Source organism: Aspergillus ruber, assembly GCF_000600275.1.
Source record: "Aspergillus ruber CBS 135680 unplaced genomic scaffold scaffold00011, whole genome shotgun sequence".
NCBI lineage: Eukaryota > Fungi > Ascomycota > Eurotiomycetes > Eurotiales > Aspergillaceae > Aspergillus > Aspergillus ruber.
In genome coordinates, this window is record NW_024467307.1 from 192,499 (window position 1) to 208,278 (window position 15,780).

The following is a 15,780-nucleotide window of genomic DNA, read 5'->3' on the forward strand; positions in this document are numbered from 1 at the left end:
TTTCATCCAGAGTACCAGAACAGGTGTAACGTGTTACAGTGTAAATAACAGTTCTGTATCAAGATTAATCATCATTTTTATGCATCCAAGTTGAGTAAAGCGCGCAAATTTTTATGAAAATGAGGAGGGTATGCGAGGGTCACCTACACGGGGTTCGGCGAGGGTCGAGGGTCGAGGGTCCAACCTTCAAGGCCCTCATGAGCGTCTCGGCAAAGTCTACTGAGAAGGATTAGCTTTATATCTTCGCAATCACTAGAAGTGTGTCATTAGGTGAGAACAGTCTAGAGATTTCTGGTTCCATATACGTTTCCATGTAAAGGGAAAATTCTTGGAAACTGTTGGCCCTATCATGTATCTGAGGCTCCGGCCAGATAAAGCCTGAACGCAGTGGGGGTCCGTCATTTCTGTTCTTGACAGAGCCTGCAGTCCATGACGGGCCGCCGCGGGCTTGTAGAGGTCTAGTTTTGCTGCCTGGTTTGGGTATTCACAGTGGGATGCATCAAGTATTTGCACCGCATGTAATTTGATGCATCCCACTGTAACCTCACCAGTGCCTAAATTCTCAGTATGATTAAGCTGCATGGATAAGATGAGGGTAATCAAATGTCGGTGAGGACAAAGTTGTGTATTGATGTATCTTTGATAGGAGAGTAGATGAGCTGGAATATTGAGTATGTATGCCCTTTCTAGAACGCACTGATAGGAGGAGTGTGACCTCATCATGTATGAGAAAAATGGGGCATGGTCCGTCACAGGATGAAGAAGTGGTCTGTGGATAGCATTTACCCTGCTGGCTAAGCATCTTCCATAGCCAATGGATTAGTCAAGGGTGCCCTGAAAATCACCCGACGCGCATCACTCTAGGTCATTGACCTTAGAAGGTCCTTCCTTGACCAATTCATGTACTGTGTACACTAGTTTAGCTGAAAAACTCTTTGTCAATGGCGCGTCAATTTAACCAATCATCTCTAGGCTGTGCACGATCCGCAAAATATCCAAACTATACATATCAAAAATCCGCAAATTTGCAGATTTGGATAGCATTTGATCATCATACCTGTGCGGATATGTAAACAGTGCGAATTTGACGATCCCTTGTCGACATAATTTATGCACTTCTTGGAAGTATTAAATAGTAATGTAATTGTAAGAAAATCTATTGGTTGAATAATTCACATCATTAGGTTGAGGTAATCTAACTGTGACTAGACATCGCCAAAACCCAAATCAGCATAATATATAGTTATATATATATTGTCATCTATAAAGCTGATTATTCATCTCGACATCATTAACCTAATTGCTGTTCTGCAGCTTATGGAGACGTTATAGGCCTGCATCCATGCAATAACGTAGAGACTGGAGAAGAATCCCGGATTTGCTCATTCGTCTGTTTTGTACAGGTGCACCCAACTATGCAGTACATAGACACTCTGTTGCACACCAACCTGATTCAGGCAATTGCCTAAATGATTACAAAAGGAGCATCGGATTGACCTTTTGCCAAGCTGTCCGTACTTGGATACTTTTGCATCTGGGCGGCTGCATAAAAACGGAAGCCCAGTTAATAGATTACAAGACCAGCATCCAGTCGTTGCACTCCAGCTAACTGGTTCAAAGAGTAATGGATGCGTGAGGGACTTCAACTCACAATAGCGGTGATTTCATGCGGATTTGATCAGCGCTACACATGCGGTACTTTCAACAGAATGCTACCTCCCAGCACCGCAGTACGGATGCTGCAAATGCAATTGACAATTCCTCTAACATCGTTGGCTTGATTCCTGAGATTCGAGTGGCGGGTGGCTTGCTGAAGCTGTGGCCTGACCGCGAAAAAACGTGTTAAACAGGATATTCTGGCCCATCCTTATGCACGAGCAGCATACCAGCCTGGTTGTGTAGTAAATGCTAAACGATGAGAGGCTGGTTTCAATGCAGGCAGGTGTAATTTCACGGACCGCAAATGACACATCGTACCCGATGAGGCAAGTCATTTTTGTAGAATCTGTAGAATCTGAATATTCGCTGCAGTCCTGCTAGTCAATGGCCACATCACAAGACAGCGTGTACACTATACGATTAGATGCAACATATGCGGCATTTATATCGGTAGGAACATCGTTTGTACTTTTGTCTACTTTCGTCATTGATGATCCTGGAGAATATATAAAAGCGTCCCAAAATCAGGTCAAACTCCTGTCAAGTCCAAGCGAAATCATTTCTCTTACAAATACCAACGAAGCTAACCGGCTACTTCCTGGATCGTCAGCCATGGCATTTGAACCAAATGTATGCATTTCTATCTGACAATGATAGGGTAGGCAGTACTAACAGTGTTCCAGAGTGTTGCCGAAAGGCCTAAGGCTGTTCACACACATGAAGGTATGAACTACACGTCCAGCCTTCTAGTTCAATCCCAACTAATAACTTGTACAAACAGCTCATCCCACTATAGCCTGTAGTGATGCTGGCAGGCTTCCTGGCCCTCCTGTCAGTAAAGGCTACTTCACGTTGCCCAATGGTGAGGCTAATTTGCCCCTACTTCCTCTAACCTTTGCCAGAGACGGTTCTCTAATATACTTCATCATTCCAGGCTGTCCGGTGGAACATCCCCTTTTGGCCGAAAGAGTCGACAAAGAAGATGGCAGTACCCGTTATGGTTCTCAGTTGATACAAGACCTGAACACTGTTGAGCAAATTGCTCACATCAGCCGCGAACGGATCCCGGAACGGTGAGTTGCTTCCGCTTTCCAGGTCACCAAGTAAAAAGACTAACAAATTTCGTGAAACGCGCAGAATAGTTCATGCTAAAGGTGTAGGTGTATTTGGGGAGTTTGTAGTAACCAACAAGGACATTGCGAAATACACCGATGCCAGCTTCCTTCAGCCCGACAGTGAAGGAAAGTCCAAGACTACCCGGCTTCTTGCACGGTTCTCTACCATTGCTGGAGAGTTGGGCTATCCGGATACCGTCCGGGATGCGAAGGGAGCAGCTTTCAAGTTCTACACCGAAGAAGGCAATTTGGACTGGGTCTTCCTTAATCCCGTAAGTATTCTATATGTGCCTAGTACAAAATCATACGCTAATTGAGTCAAAATAGGAGGTTTTCAATCTCAGGGATCCCGCGAAGTTTGCTTCTCTAGTACATGCTAAGAAGCGTGACCCAGCTACGAATCTGTTGGATGCCAATATGGTATGACTTCTCTTGTCATGACTCATTCCTTTGTTTCGATACTGACACTCAAGTAGTTATGGGAGTAAGGCGATCTCTTCTCTTATACGGGAATGTTAACTAACAAGTTACAAACAAAAGCTTTTTCAGTAGCCACCCGGAAACTTTCAACGCATTGATGAGAAACTACACGGATGAGGGAACGCCCAAGTCGTATTCCAGACTTGTCATTTCCAGCGTCAACACTTACACATTTACCAAGCGCAAGAGCGTATGATCATTCTCTTCCATGGAGCTGTTAGTCGCTAGCTGACATAAAAATGATTCAGAAAACTGAATGGGATCACCATTTGGTCAGAATCAAACTAGTTCCGAAAAATCCCATCGACCCCGACAAAGATTGGTTCACTTATGATGAGGCCACGACGATGGCTGGGAAGGATCCTGACTATCTGACCCGTCGTCTGTACGATGAGATCCAGCAGGGGCAATTTCCAACGTGGAAGGTCTCTGCACAAATCCTCGACCCAACCAAAACTTCCGTGGATGTTTTGGACGACACGAAGGTGGTCCCGGCGTCTGATTGCCCATGGTTCGAATTTGGTCAGCTCAAGCTCAACGAACTTCCGCAGAACTCCTTCGCCCAGGTGGAGCAGGCAGCGTTTACTCCGGCAAATATCGTCCCTGGTTGGGACATTTCTCCTGATCCGAGTATGTATCCTGCTCCCTACCCGCTTTGCCTACTGTGTCACTGTTTCTAACACGAGTCTCCAATATAGTCCTCCAAATCCGCCTGCTCTCATATGGAGACTCACAGCGATACCGCTTAGGTGCTAATCATGACCAGCTGCCTCCGAACCGAGCCTGTTCGTATGTTTACGATCCCACTAGACGTAACGGGGCTCATAACATGACCAACTATGCGAATGCACCCAATTACATCGGGAGCAGAGAGCGCGACCTGAAGAAACCGGATCACTACAATATAAGCTTCTTGAATTGGCAAGGCAAGATCAGCAGGTACCTCAGCGAAGTGAAAGACGTTGATTACAAGCAATGCCGAGAGCATTGGGACACCCTCAGCAAACCCCAACAGTGTCGTTTCATCAGTAACGTAGCTTCTTCTGTGGCGCCTGCTTCTTCTCCAGTTCGTAAGGCAACTATCGGTGCGTACGCCTCCTGGCTCTCGATCTACTAACATATGACGCTAACTTCACATCTGTCAGCCGTTTTCGCCAAAATCTGGGAAGCCACAGGAGCCAATTCACCCACACATCCTTCTCCTGGAGAATTGACAAAAGCTCTTGAGGATAAAATCAACTCAAGACTCGAGAACAACAATTCTAAGGGACGTAATCTAGGTGTTGTTCCGGGAGGAGAAAATTCTGGTGGTCTCAACTATATCCCGCCCACTTTCCCAGATCCGTCAACTCGACCAGTCCCCGATATTTACGAGCGTCTATGATATTGCAGTCAGTGATTTGGATTATTTCGCTCGGTCCTCCACAAATCAAGCCAATGCCCTCTGGTCTGATAGGAGCGATGTGCAATTGGTATTGCAGAGGATGCGCATTTAGATATTCAGGGATTGTTATACTAGCCTGTTGTCTTCAATCGAGATTATAAGTGTTTTTTCGTGATATTTAAGTCCAATTTATTTGGCGGTCTCTCTTTCCAATTCATCCCATCAGGTTTGTCTGGTGGCGTAGCATTCTTTTCGGATACATATTATTATTATTATTATTATTATTGTCCATACACGCATCTTTCAGCCCTGTAGGCCGAGTGGCGGCAGGTCATGCGGTTAAGGGTCACGCAAGTTGCAACAACAAAACGGTCTACCTTCACTTCGCAACTCTGATGTCAACGCTGATATTATCAGATACAATGATAATATGACAAGGAGTCAGGAAACTGAACAGACATAAGGAAGAAAATGAGACAATCCCTGCCGTGATGCCGCGGTGTCTACTTGAGATTTCTTTTATATAAGCAGAGGAACCAGCGGAAAAAAGCAAAAGTAAATCTCCGGCAGCCAAGTTAGGCTGTCAATCAAGTAGAAGTCACTCATTCTCAGCACAGGAGAATCGCCATCGGCAGGTCAATTTTAGCAGGGATTTACCAATCCTAAGGCAAATCATGAATGGCAGGACGAAGAGGAATAAAACAGCAAACAGTCAGGCGCGAGAATTTAACTGATCTAATCCTTCGGGATATGGGGAATTGCCGTTATGGGGTGCATGTATGTGCCGTGCCCAAGCCGTAAGAAATATATTTGTCATAATTTTTCTTTTTCGCGTTAGTAAATCACTGGCAATCGCGGGCTGCTTCCGATTGGAACTTTATATTAAACGTTTATCCAGATCTAATAGTGTGGTGGTGGCTGCTACGAAAGAAACGAGAAGGATGAGATTCTCCGATAACATGACAGTCGCTCCCTGAAAGTATATGGAAAAGTGTAGTTGATTGGGTGCACGGGGCTGCCGGTGACACTCTACTGCTGAGTATCAGGCAGTGGAATATAAGCTTCATCATTAGATTGAACAGATTCCCAGGGCTCTTCTTCTGGTCCAGGAGCAACACTCTTTCGCCTTTTCCCTGCAGCACGGCAGAAACACCCGGAGAAAACGGCTGTTCCTGGGTAAGTACTATTTCATTTTCCTCATTATCACTGATTTGATCAAGGTCATCAAGAAACTGTATCTTTTTTCACGGAGTACGGGCATTCACCAACAACGCAAGATGTTTGTATACTTTGGCATGTTTGAATATAGGGCAGGAACCCCCTTCGCACACTAGATAGCGCAGCGCTGGCAGGCCCAGCCTCTTTCTTTCCTTCTCCATGCTAGCATTTCGATAGAGTCTACCAATAAACTTATATTGTTCGAGACTGCCACACGCTCTATACTCCTCCAGTTATGAGTAAATGATAATGCAACCTGCCCGCTATAGCCCAGGGCGGCCCGGTCATCCCTGACCCTGGGTCTTTCGAGGATTCCGAAGCTTGCTCAGGAGTTTAAGACTTCCATTAGTTCTTAAGATTCACCTATTCTTTATGATGGTGAAAGTAAACAATTCAGGCAGATGAATGCCGATATTAGCATTTTATTCGCTGAATCATCGGGTTATACATCCTAATTGGGAAAATTATGTACGAAATGGGAGGAAGCGGGCCGCCCGTTAAGGCCCAGCGGGCGGGCTGCGGGCTCCCTCGCCCTGCCCCGGGCTCTGATGGACGGGCTACGGGCAGCTTCTAGGTGCTCACGGGCGGGCTGTGCCAAGGTCTAACTATGACTCCTAGTAACACCGTAATATGCGCAGGGGTTTACACCGGGGTGAGTGGCCTTAGAATATCGTACCCTTTAGAGGCACCCACCCGGCTACTGACCGCACACAAGCCATACGCCAGCCGGTTAGTAGGAGGGTGACCACCAGCAAATCCTGGCTGTTGTATGTTTTTGCTTTATTTATTTATTTATTTATTTATTTTCTTGTCTTTTCCTCCATTTGCTCGCTCAATACAGTTGGGAGAACAAAGATCCCTTCTTCCTCCGCTAAGCACTCATAGCGCTTGTAGCGCTTGCCACGCATTGGGCAGATGCTCGCGCTGTTTCGAGACCAAGGTGTGCTGCTGGTTGATAGTATGGTCGAGCCCGAGGGATATGAGACTGCCTGTGGGAATAGCCGCAATTTCAGGGAAATTTCATTGGACTGGCTAGGGACGAAGTTAAGAGGCAGTTGTAACAAAGCTCTGGTCATATCAAGAGTCTGAGGAATGATCGTTGAAGCGGGTTATGTAGAACTTCGTTGAATATTATGATTCTCATCTCTCTTCATAATTTCTAGATGCGTGAGTAAAGAGTGGCGTTTTTATTTCATTAGCGAGACAGGTATGTACAATCGTAACCAAATATCGATATAAGAATCCATATAAACAAGATCTCATCCAGCAATCGACCCAAGAAAATCCCAAGGATTATCCGCAATAAAAAACTGATCAAAATCAAAAGTCTCAGAACTAGGCATATCAGCCACCATGTCCCTGAGATATTCAGAATCTTCCATGGTACTTTGCCGCCTCTTCTCCGGGATTTCCTTGTTAGACTCAACAGGAGGAGCAAAATGCAAATCAAGAACGCTGCTGAGTTGCCTCGCATCATGGTCCTTTCTCTTCTGTTGTAAAAGAACAAGTAGACCAGCGTTCCGATAGGCTTCTCTCATCGTATCGGTGTCATATATGTCCGCTACATGTTTGAGAGTCTGCATGGCATCGCCTAATAGCGATATAGACTCGGGGCTGTCCACTGCCAACAGCGTACAGACAATTTGGAATGGAACGTTGGCCACATGGCTCCATGGGCAATTTGCATCCGCCATATCCCGGGCGCAGGCGAGCGATTTTGTGATAAGAGTCAGAATACGACTCATAAGATCCACCGACACAGTCGAATGTAATGCACGTAGGCGCCGGAAGATACAGAGAACGAGGTTACATTGGGAAAGCACTGACGGCTGTTCCGTACGGTTGTTCTCAATTATATTGGAGAGCATGGTGGTCAGCTGGTTAGAATCAACGGATTTGTGTGGGTCTAGATTCTCTGATAGGGGCAGGAGGTTGAGCATTTCAGCTGTATAGTCGCCCTCTCGGCTCGCCGGTACGTTATATGATGCTCCATGGAGGATGATTCTTGATCTTCCTAGATCGAACGATGTCCAAGTGTTGATGTACTGTACAAAGCCAACTAGCCTCCTTCGAATGTCGTCATTGATATCTTGTGGCGGTTTTATCAGGACAGGCCTGGACGACGGGTCTAAGTGCAACCCAGATGCTTCGATAAGATGTAATAGCGAACAGCTAGCCATCCAAGCAGTGTGGGGCGAGGCTGTCAGCCGCATGTAGGAAAGTCTGAGAGTCCATCCTGAGATCACCGTTGAAGAAGGTATCCCGTACAGCGAGCACTGTTCGAGGTCTGACCGGGCCGACTCAATCAAGCGAAGTTCCGCAGGAACTGCTTTCTTCTGAGAAAACAGATACCCCATTGCCGCTACACCACAGAGAACAACATCGTATGGTTCAAAGGTCGACGACCGAAGCCACCTCGAACTCAGATGTTCAAAGCAGGTATCTCGGTCGATGAAGCCGTAATAAGGATTTACCTTACTGAAGTAAATCCGCGCTAGTTCTACCATCTCGTCCTGCGAAATGATGTTGGTAATAGGCAATGCGGAAAAGCTACCGGGCAATTGACGTAGACCAATATTCCACGCGAAGACTTGAGGCTCTGGAGCATTGATTGGGTCAATTCTGAGACCCAACTCCCTCACAAAAGCAGCCCCTGAGTTAGATTCAATAGACTGTGTAGCCGGCATACTTGCAGGCGGCTCTTCCGCAGAATGCGTCGATGGTGTTGCGGCATCTGATATTGACGATCCTTGCTGCTGCGCCTGTGCTGCTGGTCTGATCGGTGCTGAGCCATCCAGAATGAAATTTTTGTTTCTTTTCTTGCGTGAGGCCACATCATAATAGCACGTGTATTGGAAGTCATTGCATGTCTCGCATGGTTGACGTCCGTTACATTTTCGCTTACGCTCCCTGCACGGTTCGCAGGCGACCCTGGAGCGTCGCTGTCGTTTCAATGGGTTAAAAGGCTCGATTTCTGAGTTAGCAGACATTCCTATTTATAAGTATTTGAAAGCTCTTATATTATCATCTTAGAAAGACAGCTCTCTGTGGTCAACAGTACGCAATAGGATTTTCATTTTGTGCCTTAATGCCTGATTGATAAGCAATATCACGTGTCTTTTTCCCAGATGATCATCCTCCGACGCAAGCCGTTCGTACTTCGGCTCCGGAGTACTCTACTGGTTCGGAGAATGTTGATATATTTCTTTGAAAAGACTATATACGATATTACTAACAAGTTTATGTGTCTCAATTCTGCTCTGAGGCAATATCCGAGCAGATTTGGATGGGTATCGTCAATGAGACTTTCGACATAAATGGCACTTTGTTAAAGAAGGCATCGACCCTTAGCGAGTACGTTCTGGATACCAGGCAGGAGAAGAAGGTTGGGGTATATACCACATTCTCGGGTAGTACGATCGGCAAGGAGATAGATGCTGTATATACAACGTTTTTATTCTCGCCGGAAGCAGTTCCGTCCATTTCTGAACACTGCTTTACCCAATGCACCGATATGATATCCGGGGATGAAAGTGTAATATTTCGGCAAAATGAACGATGACGAGGATACAAATATCTCTGCTGAATTCGGTCGGGCAGATCTTCATACGGCTCAATGCCGAAATGAGTTACGGCATTCAGCTTGCTTTGGATTTTCTTTGGTTTTGGCGGAGACCGATTGTGATTTACAGAAAGAAACTCAAAATTGATAGCCAGCATTGTTGGCGTGGGTTGCATGGGCCGAGAGTGGATTTGGCCGAGCTGAATAGCTTTCGGCTGGCTTGCCGTCGCAGTGAGACGGCCCAATTTCTCCCTGTTGAGCTGTTTGACGGCAATCACTTTCGACAGTTGATAGGTTGTGTTGTCGCCAGGGATAAGTATGGGCGGCATCTCAGGCAATTTTGGAAGGACATGGATCTTGTGTGCTCTGTCGACGGAGGTGATTGGTAGGTTCGTCTCTCGCTTGACTTCGATGGCTGTAAATCGAATGGCATAGGCAATTGATGCCGTATCAGGCTCTAGGCTGGACGAGAAGCGATTTTTTCCCTTGGGATTGGGATAGAATCCCAGGCCAAGACTTGGCGGTAGATTTAGATGATGGCACTTTATTTCAGTGTGTTCGCACGGATGCTGACACGCTTGCGGCAGTAGCCCTGAAGGAACCACGAACAAGAACGGTAGTCGGTATGTTCTTCCTGGTTCTAACACCATCCCTTCCGACAACAACGGCTCGTCAACGGGCTGGTTAAGTCGCATGAATCTCTGAGTGGTGCAAGGACAGCCTGTTCGTGTCTCGATATTCGGTTCCCAGATCGTTGCTTTAGTGATTCCTATACAAATTCCCAACACATTAGCAACAATATTTATAGCATCGACATCCCGAGGGGTCGTACCTTCGAAAGTAATGCATACATTCCTCAATATTATATCTCGACATGGTTTGAAAAATATGTCGCCTTTTATCTGGTCACCCGTCTGGTAAATGCATGGAAGATCATGCTGCGAGCTTGGTAGGGAGAACTCTACGTAAGACTTCGAGTGCTCGTAGGATGGCTTCAAATCGTGTAGTATTCTTCTCATTTCAATATTTGCGAAATGGTTTAAATCCAGTTGTTTCAGAGATTGAGCAAAATTCTACAAATCTTCTCTAAAGGCATAATAAGTACAAAAATATCCAAATTGACTCACCCCGATATGTCAGCGCTAAGGTGATATTGTACGTTAATCTGCCACGCCCTTCGCATACAGCGGATTTGAAGGATCGGATGTAGCGGATATGGTGGATTTAATTCTCCTTGCCCTGGCAGGGACCCACATCTCTTGAATTCAAATTCCACGTTTTCCTCTTTCCCTCGTGTTTTTCTCAACTTCACTTCTGTTCTATAAATCTATGATAATGGCATCGGATTACCAATATACCTACTTCCGGGTCTCCAAAACAGAGAACCTCACGACATCAGCCCAACGGTACAAGGAACTGCGTCTCCGGGCCTTGCAACTCTCACCTTCCTCATTTGGTTCCTCATACGAAATCGAATCTAGATTCCCTAACGAATATTGGATGTCACGTGTAACCGGGGATGGAAGAGAGACATTTATCTGCGCCGCGACCCCATCTCCGGCATCCAATGTTTCGGACCCGAGCAGTCTCGAATGGGTCGCCCAAGTAACATTACTCGGTCCACGAAGCAGAGAGCAATTCATGCTTCCAGAAGTATCAAGACAGCCAGTTCCCGGTCCCGATGAAGAGGAGGAACGATGGCAAATGCTGGGCCTGTATACGCTTACTTCACATCGAGGCAAAGGAATTGCAACAAAACTTTGCCAAGAAGCTTTGAATTACATCCGTTCGTATCGATCCGAGCCGGAAAATGTCCGATTCCGCCTCATGGTCAAGCCAGGAGCTCATGCTCCGTTAGGGTTTTATGAGCAGCTTGGGTTTATGGAGGTTGCGAATTGCACTCTTGCGGAAGCTATGATTGCGAATGGAGACGGGAGTTTTTTGCCAGAAGATCATCAAGAGCAGGAGAAGTACGTAACTCGGACTAGTCACGTTATGATGCAGCTGTTTAAGAGATGATGAATCATATATGTCGTTTTGAGCGGTTATTTGGGTTATGTAAATAGATCATTATAGACAGAAAGTTGCCGGTTTCTCTCGTTCTGTCTTCCCTCTCCAAAGCTTTATTTACTTCTAGTATACAATGCTCTAGCGAAATCAAAAAATACTATAGGTATCCTTGGTCGCATCTTCAGCATGAAGCCACTGAGCTTCGTGTTTTAGACCGTGCTAAGACAGGAAAATCATGCCACAGAGCAGAATGCGCAAAAGCCCGATACAGTTCCTCTAATTTCGCATCTCAATCCTGCTTTCTACATAGGAAACTACTACAAATAATCCCTACGTAAAATGCAATGCCCCGGAATACCAATCGGACTTTTGCCAGTCCACTATCTTCAGCTTTTGTCCCGCTAAATCCGCCATATCCGGTTCGCCAATGCCTAAATTTTGTTAATGTCCACAATGATCAAACGTCGTCATGAACAGGGTCTGTTTCCATATTGTGCATTCACTTTTAAGAGAGAAAAAACTACCGCCACTGCTTATGAGAGAATAAATCGAGCGATATTTGTAAAGGCTCTCAGCGGACTTTTAGGTACATACCTTGACAATTAGGGAGACTGTAAGTATTTCACCCTATTGCCCCGGCTAGCAGGCTTACACACTAAGCAGTTCATTAGAAACAGTATTCTCGACAAGAAACAGGGAATAATTGGGGCACCTTTGGAAAGATTTGCAGTCCCAGAAACCGGAAACTATCATGTCTCCCAAAACGGAACTGAGGGGAAGTACGTTGGACGTTGAGGGAGGGCACCATTCGAGCGATACTTTGGACTCCACCATAGAGCCTTCAAGCTCCTCTCAGAAAATGGCTTCTTGGACCCGCACAAGCAGTAAAAACTGCGGACCGCCACCCGACGGAGGCCTCGAAGCCTGGAGCCAGATAATCTGGTCACATTTCAGTCTGCAACACCTGGGGATATGTGACCGCATTTGGCGTCTTCCAAACACATTACAATCAGATGTTGAGTGAGAGTCCATCTGCAATTTCATGGATTGGAAGCGTCCAAGTCTTCCTCCTTTTCTCCATTGCAACATTTTCCGGTCGAGCATCAGATGCGGTATTCTTCAAGCTTGTCTGGGGCCTTGGAGCTCTCCTCGTTTTGGTTGGGATTTTCATAGCTTCATTGTCTTCAACATTCTGGCAACTGTTCCTGTCACAAGGCCTTTGTCTTGGTATAGGGAGCGGGCTTATGTTCTGTCCTATGCTCTCTTTGATACCGACGTATTTCTCAAAGCATCGGTCCTTGGCTATTGGTTTTACAGCTGCTGGCTCCAGCACCGGAGGTCTCGTGTTCCCTGCCGTCGTAGAGCAGCTACTTCCACGGATCGGATTCCCATGGACCATGCGTGTTCTTGGTCTCTTGTCCCTGTCGATGCTTCTTCCATATTTTATTTTCTTCAAACCAAGAATGCCTCCGCGAAAAGGTGGGCCGATCGTGGATTGGGAAGCTTTCAAAGATATGTCGTACCTGCTCTTCAGTATCGGGATGTTTTTCGCTTTCTGGGGGTTGTACGTCGCTTTTTTCTATATCGGCAGCTTCGCCCGGGAGATCATCGGTGTTAACCAAGCCACCTCCGTCAGTCTTTTATTAATCATGAATGGCACCGGCATGCCAGCACGGATTCTGCCCAATATTGTCGCAGACCGGTATACCGGCCCACTCAATCTCCTTATCCCGACTATCTTGGTATCATCTTTAATCCTCTTCTGCTGGATAAGCGTGGTCCAAGCCAGCAACCTATACGCGTTTGCAGTGTTTTATGGGATATTCTCTGCCAGTTTGCAATCGCTATTCCCAGCCTCGCTGACTTCGATGACGGTGGATTTGAGTAAGATCGGGGTTCGGACCGGCATGGTGTTGACCATAGTCAGTTTTGCGGCATTGACGGGCTCCCCTATTGCGGGTGCGTTGGTGCAGCGTGGTGGTGAGAGTTATCTGTATGCACAGTGTTTTGCTGCTGCTAGTATGGCTGCTGGTGGTATTTTGGTTACTATGGCCCGGATTCACAAAACTGGGTTTGTCGTGAATGCAAGGAAGTGAAGGTGCCGAGACTTTTTGTCCTTTCATTTTCAAGGTACTGTAATGAGATTGAGGTAAGCTATACAAGGAATTTTGCCCATGTTCAAAGTTATGTGTACATAAATGCTAGTCCCACGGCCAATCTTATCAGATTACCCCGATTGGGTAGTCTCCTCCGACTCGGACATCCATAATCGAATTAGCCCTATTAGCCTAATATGCTATCAGAGTATCTCCGCGGAACTCGCGGATGAATTCTCTTCCTATGTGTCAATTGTTTGATATATCAACCAGACAGCATGCCAGTTACCCCTCTTCATTCTCCGCGGCCATGTCCCCTACGTTACTTCCAAATTACTCCGATAAGGCTATCCTTATAAAGCGGGGTCCTCTTCTTTGGACTTGTTTGCTAGAGAGGATGCAATACTCTCGTTGAGCATATTCATACCGACTGATCTCCAAACATGCTGGGCAAGCAGCCCGAGGGCATCGAGGCCCAGAGTGCCGTTGCCTCAACTCTCATCAATGACATTGAAAAGACAGCACCGGAAGGGTCATGCCAGAAGATAACCCTGCCAATCAAGCCTCAACCAGGCACAGATGCCGTTTACGCCGCTAAATCTGCACTACTGAGCCAAGCTCTTCAGGACCTTGGTATGGGACGGTACCAGTGGTTCCTGGTCCTTGCTACCAGTGTTGGCTGGTTTCTCAGTAGCGTATGTTGATATTCGCTCTAAAATACCTTCCTTCCGAGATTATACTAATAAATCATAATAGTTCTGGCTCATGTCCTTTAAGCTCATCGCGCCACCCGCCGCCAATGAGGCCAGGTTCTTTTTCTCTTCCTCTGGTGACCGCGAAGCCTTCCTATTCATCAGTCTTTTTGTCGGGCTCACCATTGGTGCAGTCTCATGGCCGTGGATGTCCGACCGGCTTGGTCGCAAGTGGATCTTTAGCAGTACTTTGGTGCTCATGGGGATGGGTGGTCTCGTCGGTGCGGGCATGCCGTCGTTTACGGGGCTGTGTGTCGTCGGCTCCGTGATAGGATTCGCCGTGGCTGGGAATGTGTTAATCGATGCTATTATCCTCATTGAATGGGTGCCGGCGTCGCATCAGTTTTTGGTGTGTTTGCAGGGAGCTTTCTGGGGGTTGGGAGAATTAGCGGCTGCAGCTGTAGGATGGTTTGTTTCCCGTCTGATTATAATTATTAACAGTGCTAACTACCATAGGCCATTCATTAGCGAATATACCTGCGGTACCGGTCCCGGCGAGCTCAGCACAGAGCAAGCCATTTCCCATCAATCTCGAGCGGTACACTCTTCATCCTCTGGCAGCTGCCACTATGTAAGCAACAAAGGCTGGCGCTACATCTGGTGGACCTTTGGCTGCATCACCCTTTTTCTCTACCTTTGTCGTTTTTGTTTCCCTCTCTATGAAACACCAAAGTATCTCCTCTCGCGGCGTCGTGATGCCGAGGCAACACAGCTAGTCAAGGATATGGCGTCGTATAATCGCCACACCATGTGGCTCTCCGAGGCATCGTTTGCACGAATTGACTCGACTGTTGATGTTGATTTTCAACGATCTCCACAATCTAGTCTTCGTGTATTGATCAGCTCAACAGGGGGAAGTCTGCGCGCCGGTATCCTTGCTCTCATTTGGTGCGTCACCGGACTGACATTCGTCCTCCACCCGAATTATCTCCGCTTGTACCTCTCCAGCAAGGGTGTTTCAGCCGTGACGGCCACAACTGTATCCACAAGCTTCCTGTATAGCAGGTATCTATATGCCTCGCTATGCGGGATCCCCGGTCCCATTTTCGCTGCATTTCTGGTAAAGGCAAAATATGGCGGCAGGACACGGACCGGTGCCCTTATTGCCCTACTAACAGGCATACTAATGCTTGTTGCGCCAGAATCACGCTCTGGACGTGCCGCGTTCGCGTTCAGCTGCCTTCTCTCATGCACGCAGCATGCTGGACTAGCTATTTTGATCACATACTCAGTAGAGATCTTTGCCGCGCCGGCCCGGGGCTTTGTGCTGGGGGTTATGGGGTCTTTGGGGGGGATTTTTGGGCTACTTGGGATGACCGTCACTACTTTCAACGCCACAGTCGCAAATGGAGCGGCTGTATGGTTTAGCGGGGCTGTGTGGATTGTTATGGCGGGATTATGGTTTGTTTTGCAGGAAAGAGAAGTAGCAGCGTGATAGTAAGTATTCCATTGGTATATTGGCATTCTTCTATATACAAGCAAACTACTGTGCAACGACCAGGTT

General features: G+C 46.8%; 6 protein-coding genes across 6 annotated transcripts; 4 read left to right on the forward strand and 2 right to left on the reverse strand.

The window, feature by feature from the left end:
- Positions 1 to 2,216: 2,216 nt before the first annotated feature.
- EURHEDRAFT_477738 (heme-dependent catalase) lies at positions 2,217 to 4,810 on the forward strand. Its single transcript, XM_040785442.1, has 11 exons — positions 2,217 to 2,289; positions 2,343 to 2,382; positions 2,441 to 2,521; positions 2,594 to 2,732; positions 2,797 to 3,046; positions 3,102 to 3,194; positions 3,251 to 3,258; positions 3,315 to 3,444; positions 3,503 to 3,884; positions 3,953 to 4,339; positions 4,400 to 4,810. The coding sequence occupies exons 1-11, from the start codon at positions 2,272 to 2,274 to the stop codon at positions 4,636 to 4,638; spliced, it is 1,767 nt and encodes a 588-aa protein (XP_040639274.1). The 5' UTR covers positions 2,217 to 2,271; the 3' UTR covers positions 4,639 to 4,810.
- Positions 4,811 to 7,021: 2,211 nt separating this feature from the next.
- EURHEDRAFT_411864 (putative C6 transcription factor) lies at positions 7,022 to 8,898 on the reverse strand. The gene has a single exon (XM_040781753.1). It carries the CDS (start codon positions 8,844 to 8,846, stop codon positions 7,116 to 7,118), a length of 1,731 nt encoding a protein of 576 aa, XP_040639275.1. The 5' UTR covers positions 8,847 to 8,898; the 3' UTR covers positions 7,022 to 7,115.
- A 187-nt stretch (positions 8,899 to 9,085) lies between these two features.
- Positions 9,086 to 10,467, reverse strand: EURHEDRAFT_522874 (uncharacterized protein). The gene is made up of 2 exons (XM_040786875.1): positions 10,251 to 10,467; positions 9,086 to 10,187 (listed from the first exon to the last, which is right to left on the reverse strand). The coding sequence occupies exons 1-2, from the start codon at positions 10,435 to 10,437 to the stop codon at positions 9,106 to 9,108; spliced, it is 1,269 nt and encodes a 422-aa protein (XP_040639276.1). The 5' UTR covers positions 10,438 to 10,467; the 3' UTR covers positions 9,086 to 9,105.
- A 273-nt stretch (positions 10,468 to 10,740) lies between these two features.
- Positions 10,741 to 11,540, forward strand: EURHEDRAFT_411866 (GNAT family N-acetyltransferase). Its single transcript, XM_040781754.1, has one exon. The coding sequence runs from the start codon at positions 10,754 to 10,756 to the stop codon at positions 11,435 to 11,437; it is 684 nt and encodes a 227-aa protein (XP_040639277.1). The 5' UTR covers positions 10,741 to 10,753; the 3' UTR covers positions 11,438 to 11,540.
- Positions 11,541 to 12,179: 639 nt separating this feature from the next.
- On the forward strand, positions 12,180 to 13,531 carry EURHEDRAFT_522876 (MFS general substrate transporter; the record flags this gene model as incomplete). The annotated part of the gene is made up of 2 exons (XM_040786876.1): positions 12,180 to 12,207; positions 12,383 to 13,531. The coding sequence occupies 2 exons, from the start codon at positions 12,180 to 12,182 to the stop codon at positions 13,522 to 13,524; spliced, it is 1,170 nt and encodes a 389-aa protein (XP_040639278.1). The 3' UTR covers positions 13,525 to 13,531.
- Positions 13,532 to 13,967: 436 nt separating this feature from the next.
- On the forward strand, positions 13,968 to 15,711 carry EURHEDRAFT_454987 (MFS general substrate transporter; the record flags this gene model as incomplete). Its single annotated transcript, XM_040784240.1, has 3 exons — positions 13,968 to 14,219; positions 14,281 to 14,684; positions 14,733 to 15,711. The coding sequence occupies 3 exons, from the start codon at positions 13,968 to 13,970 to the stop codon at positions 15,709 to 15,711; spliced, it is 1,635 nt and encodes a 544-aa protein (XP_040639279.1).
- Positions 15,712 to 15,780: the final 69 nt, after the last annotated feature.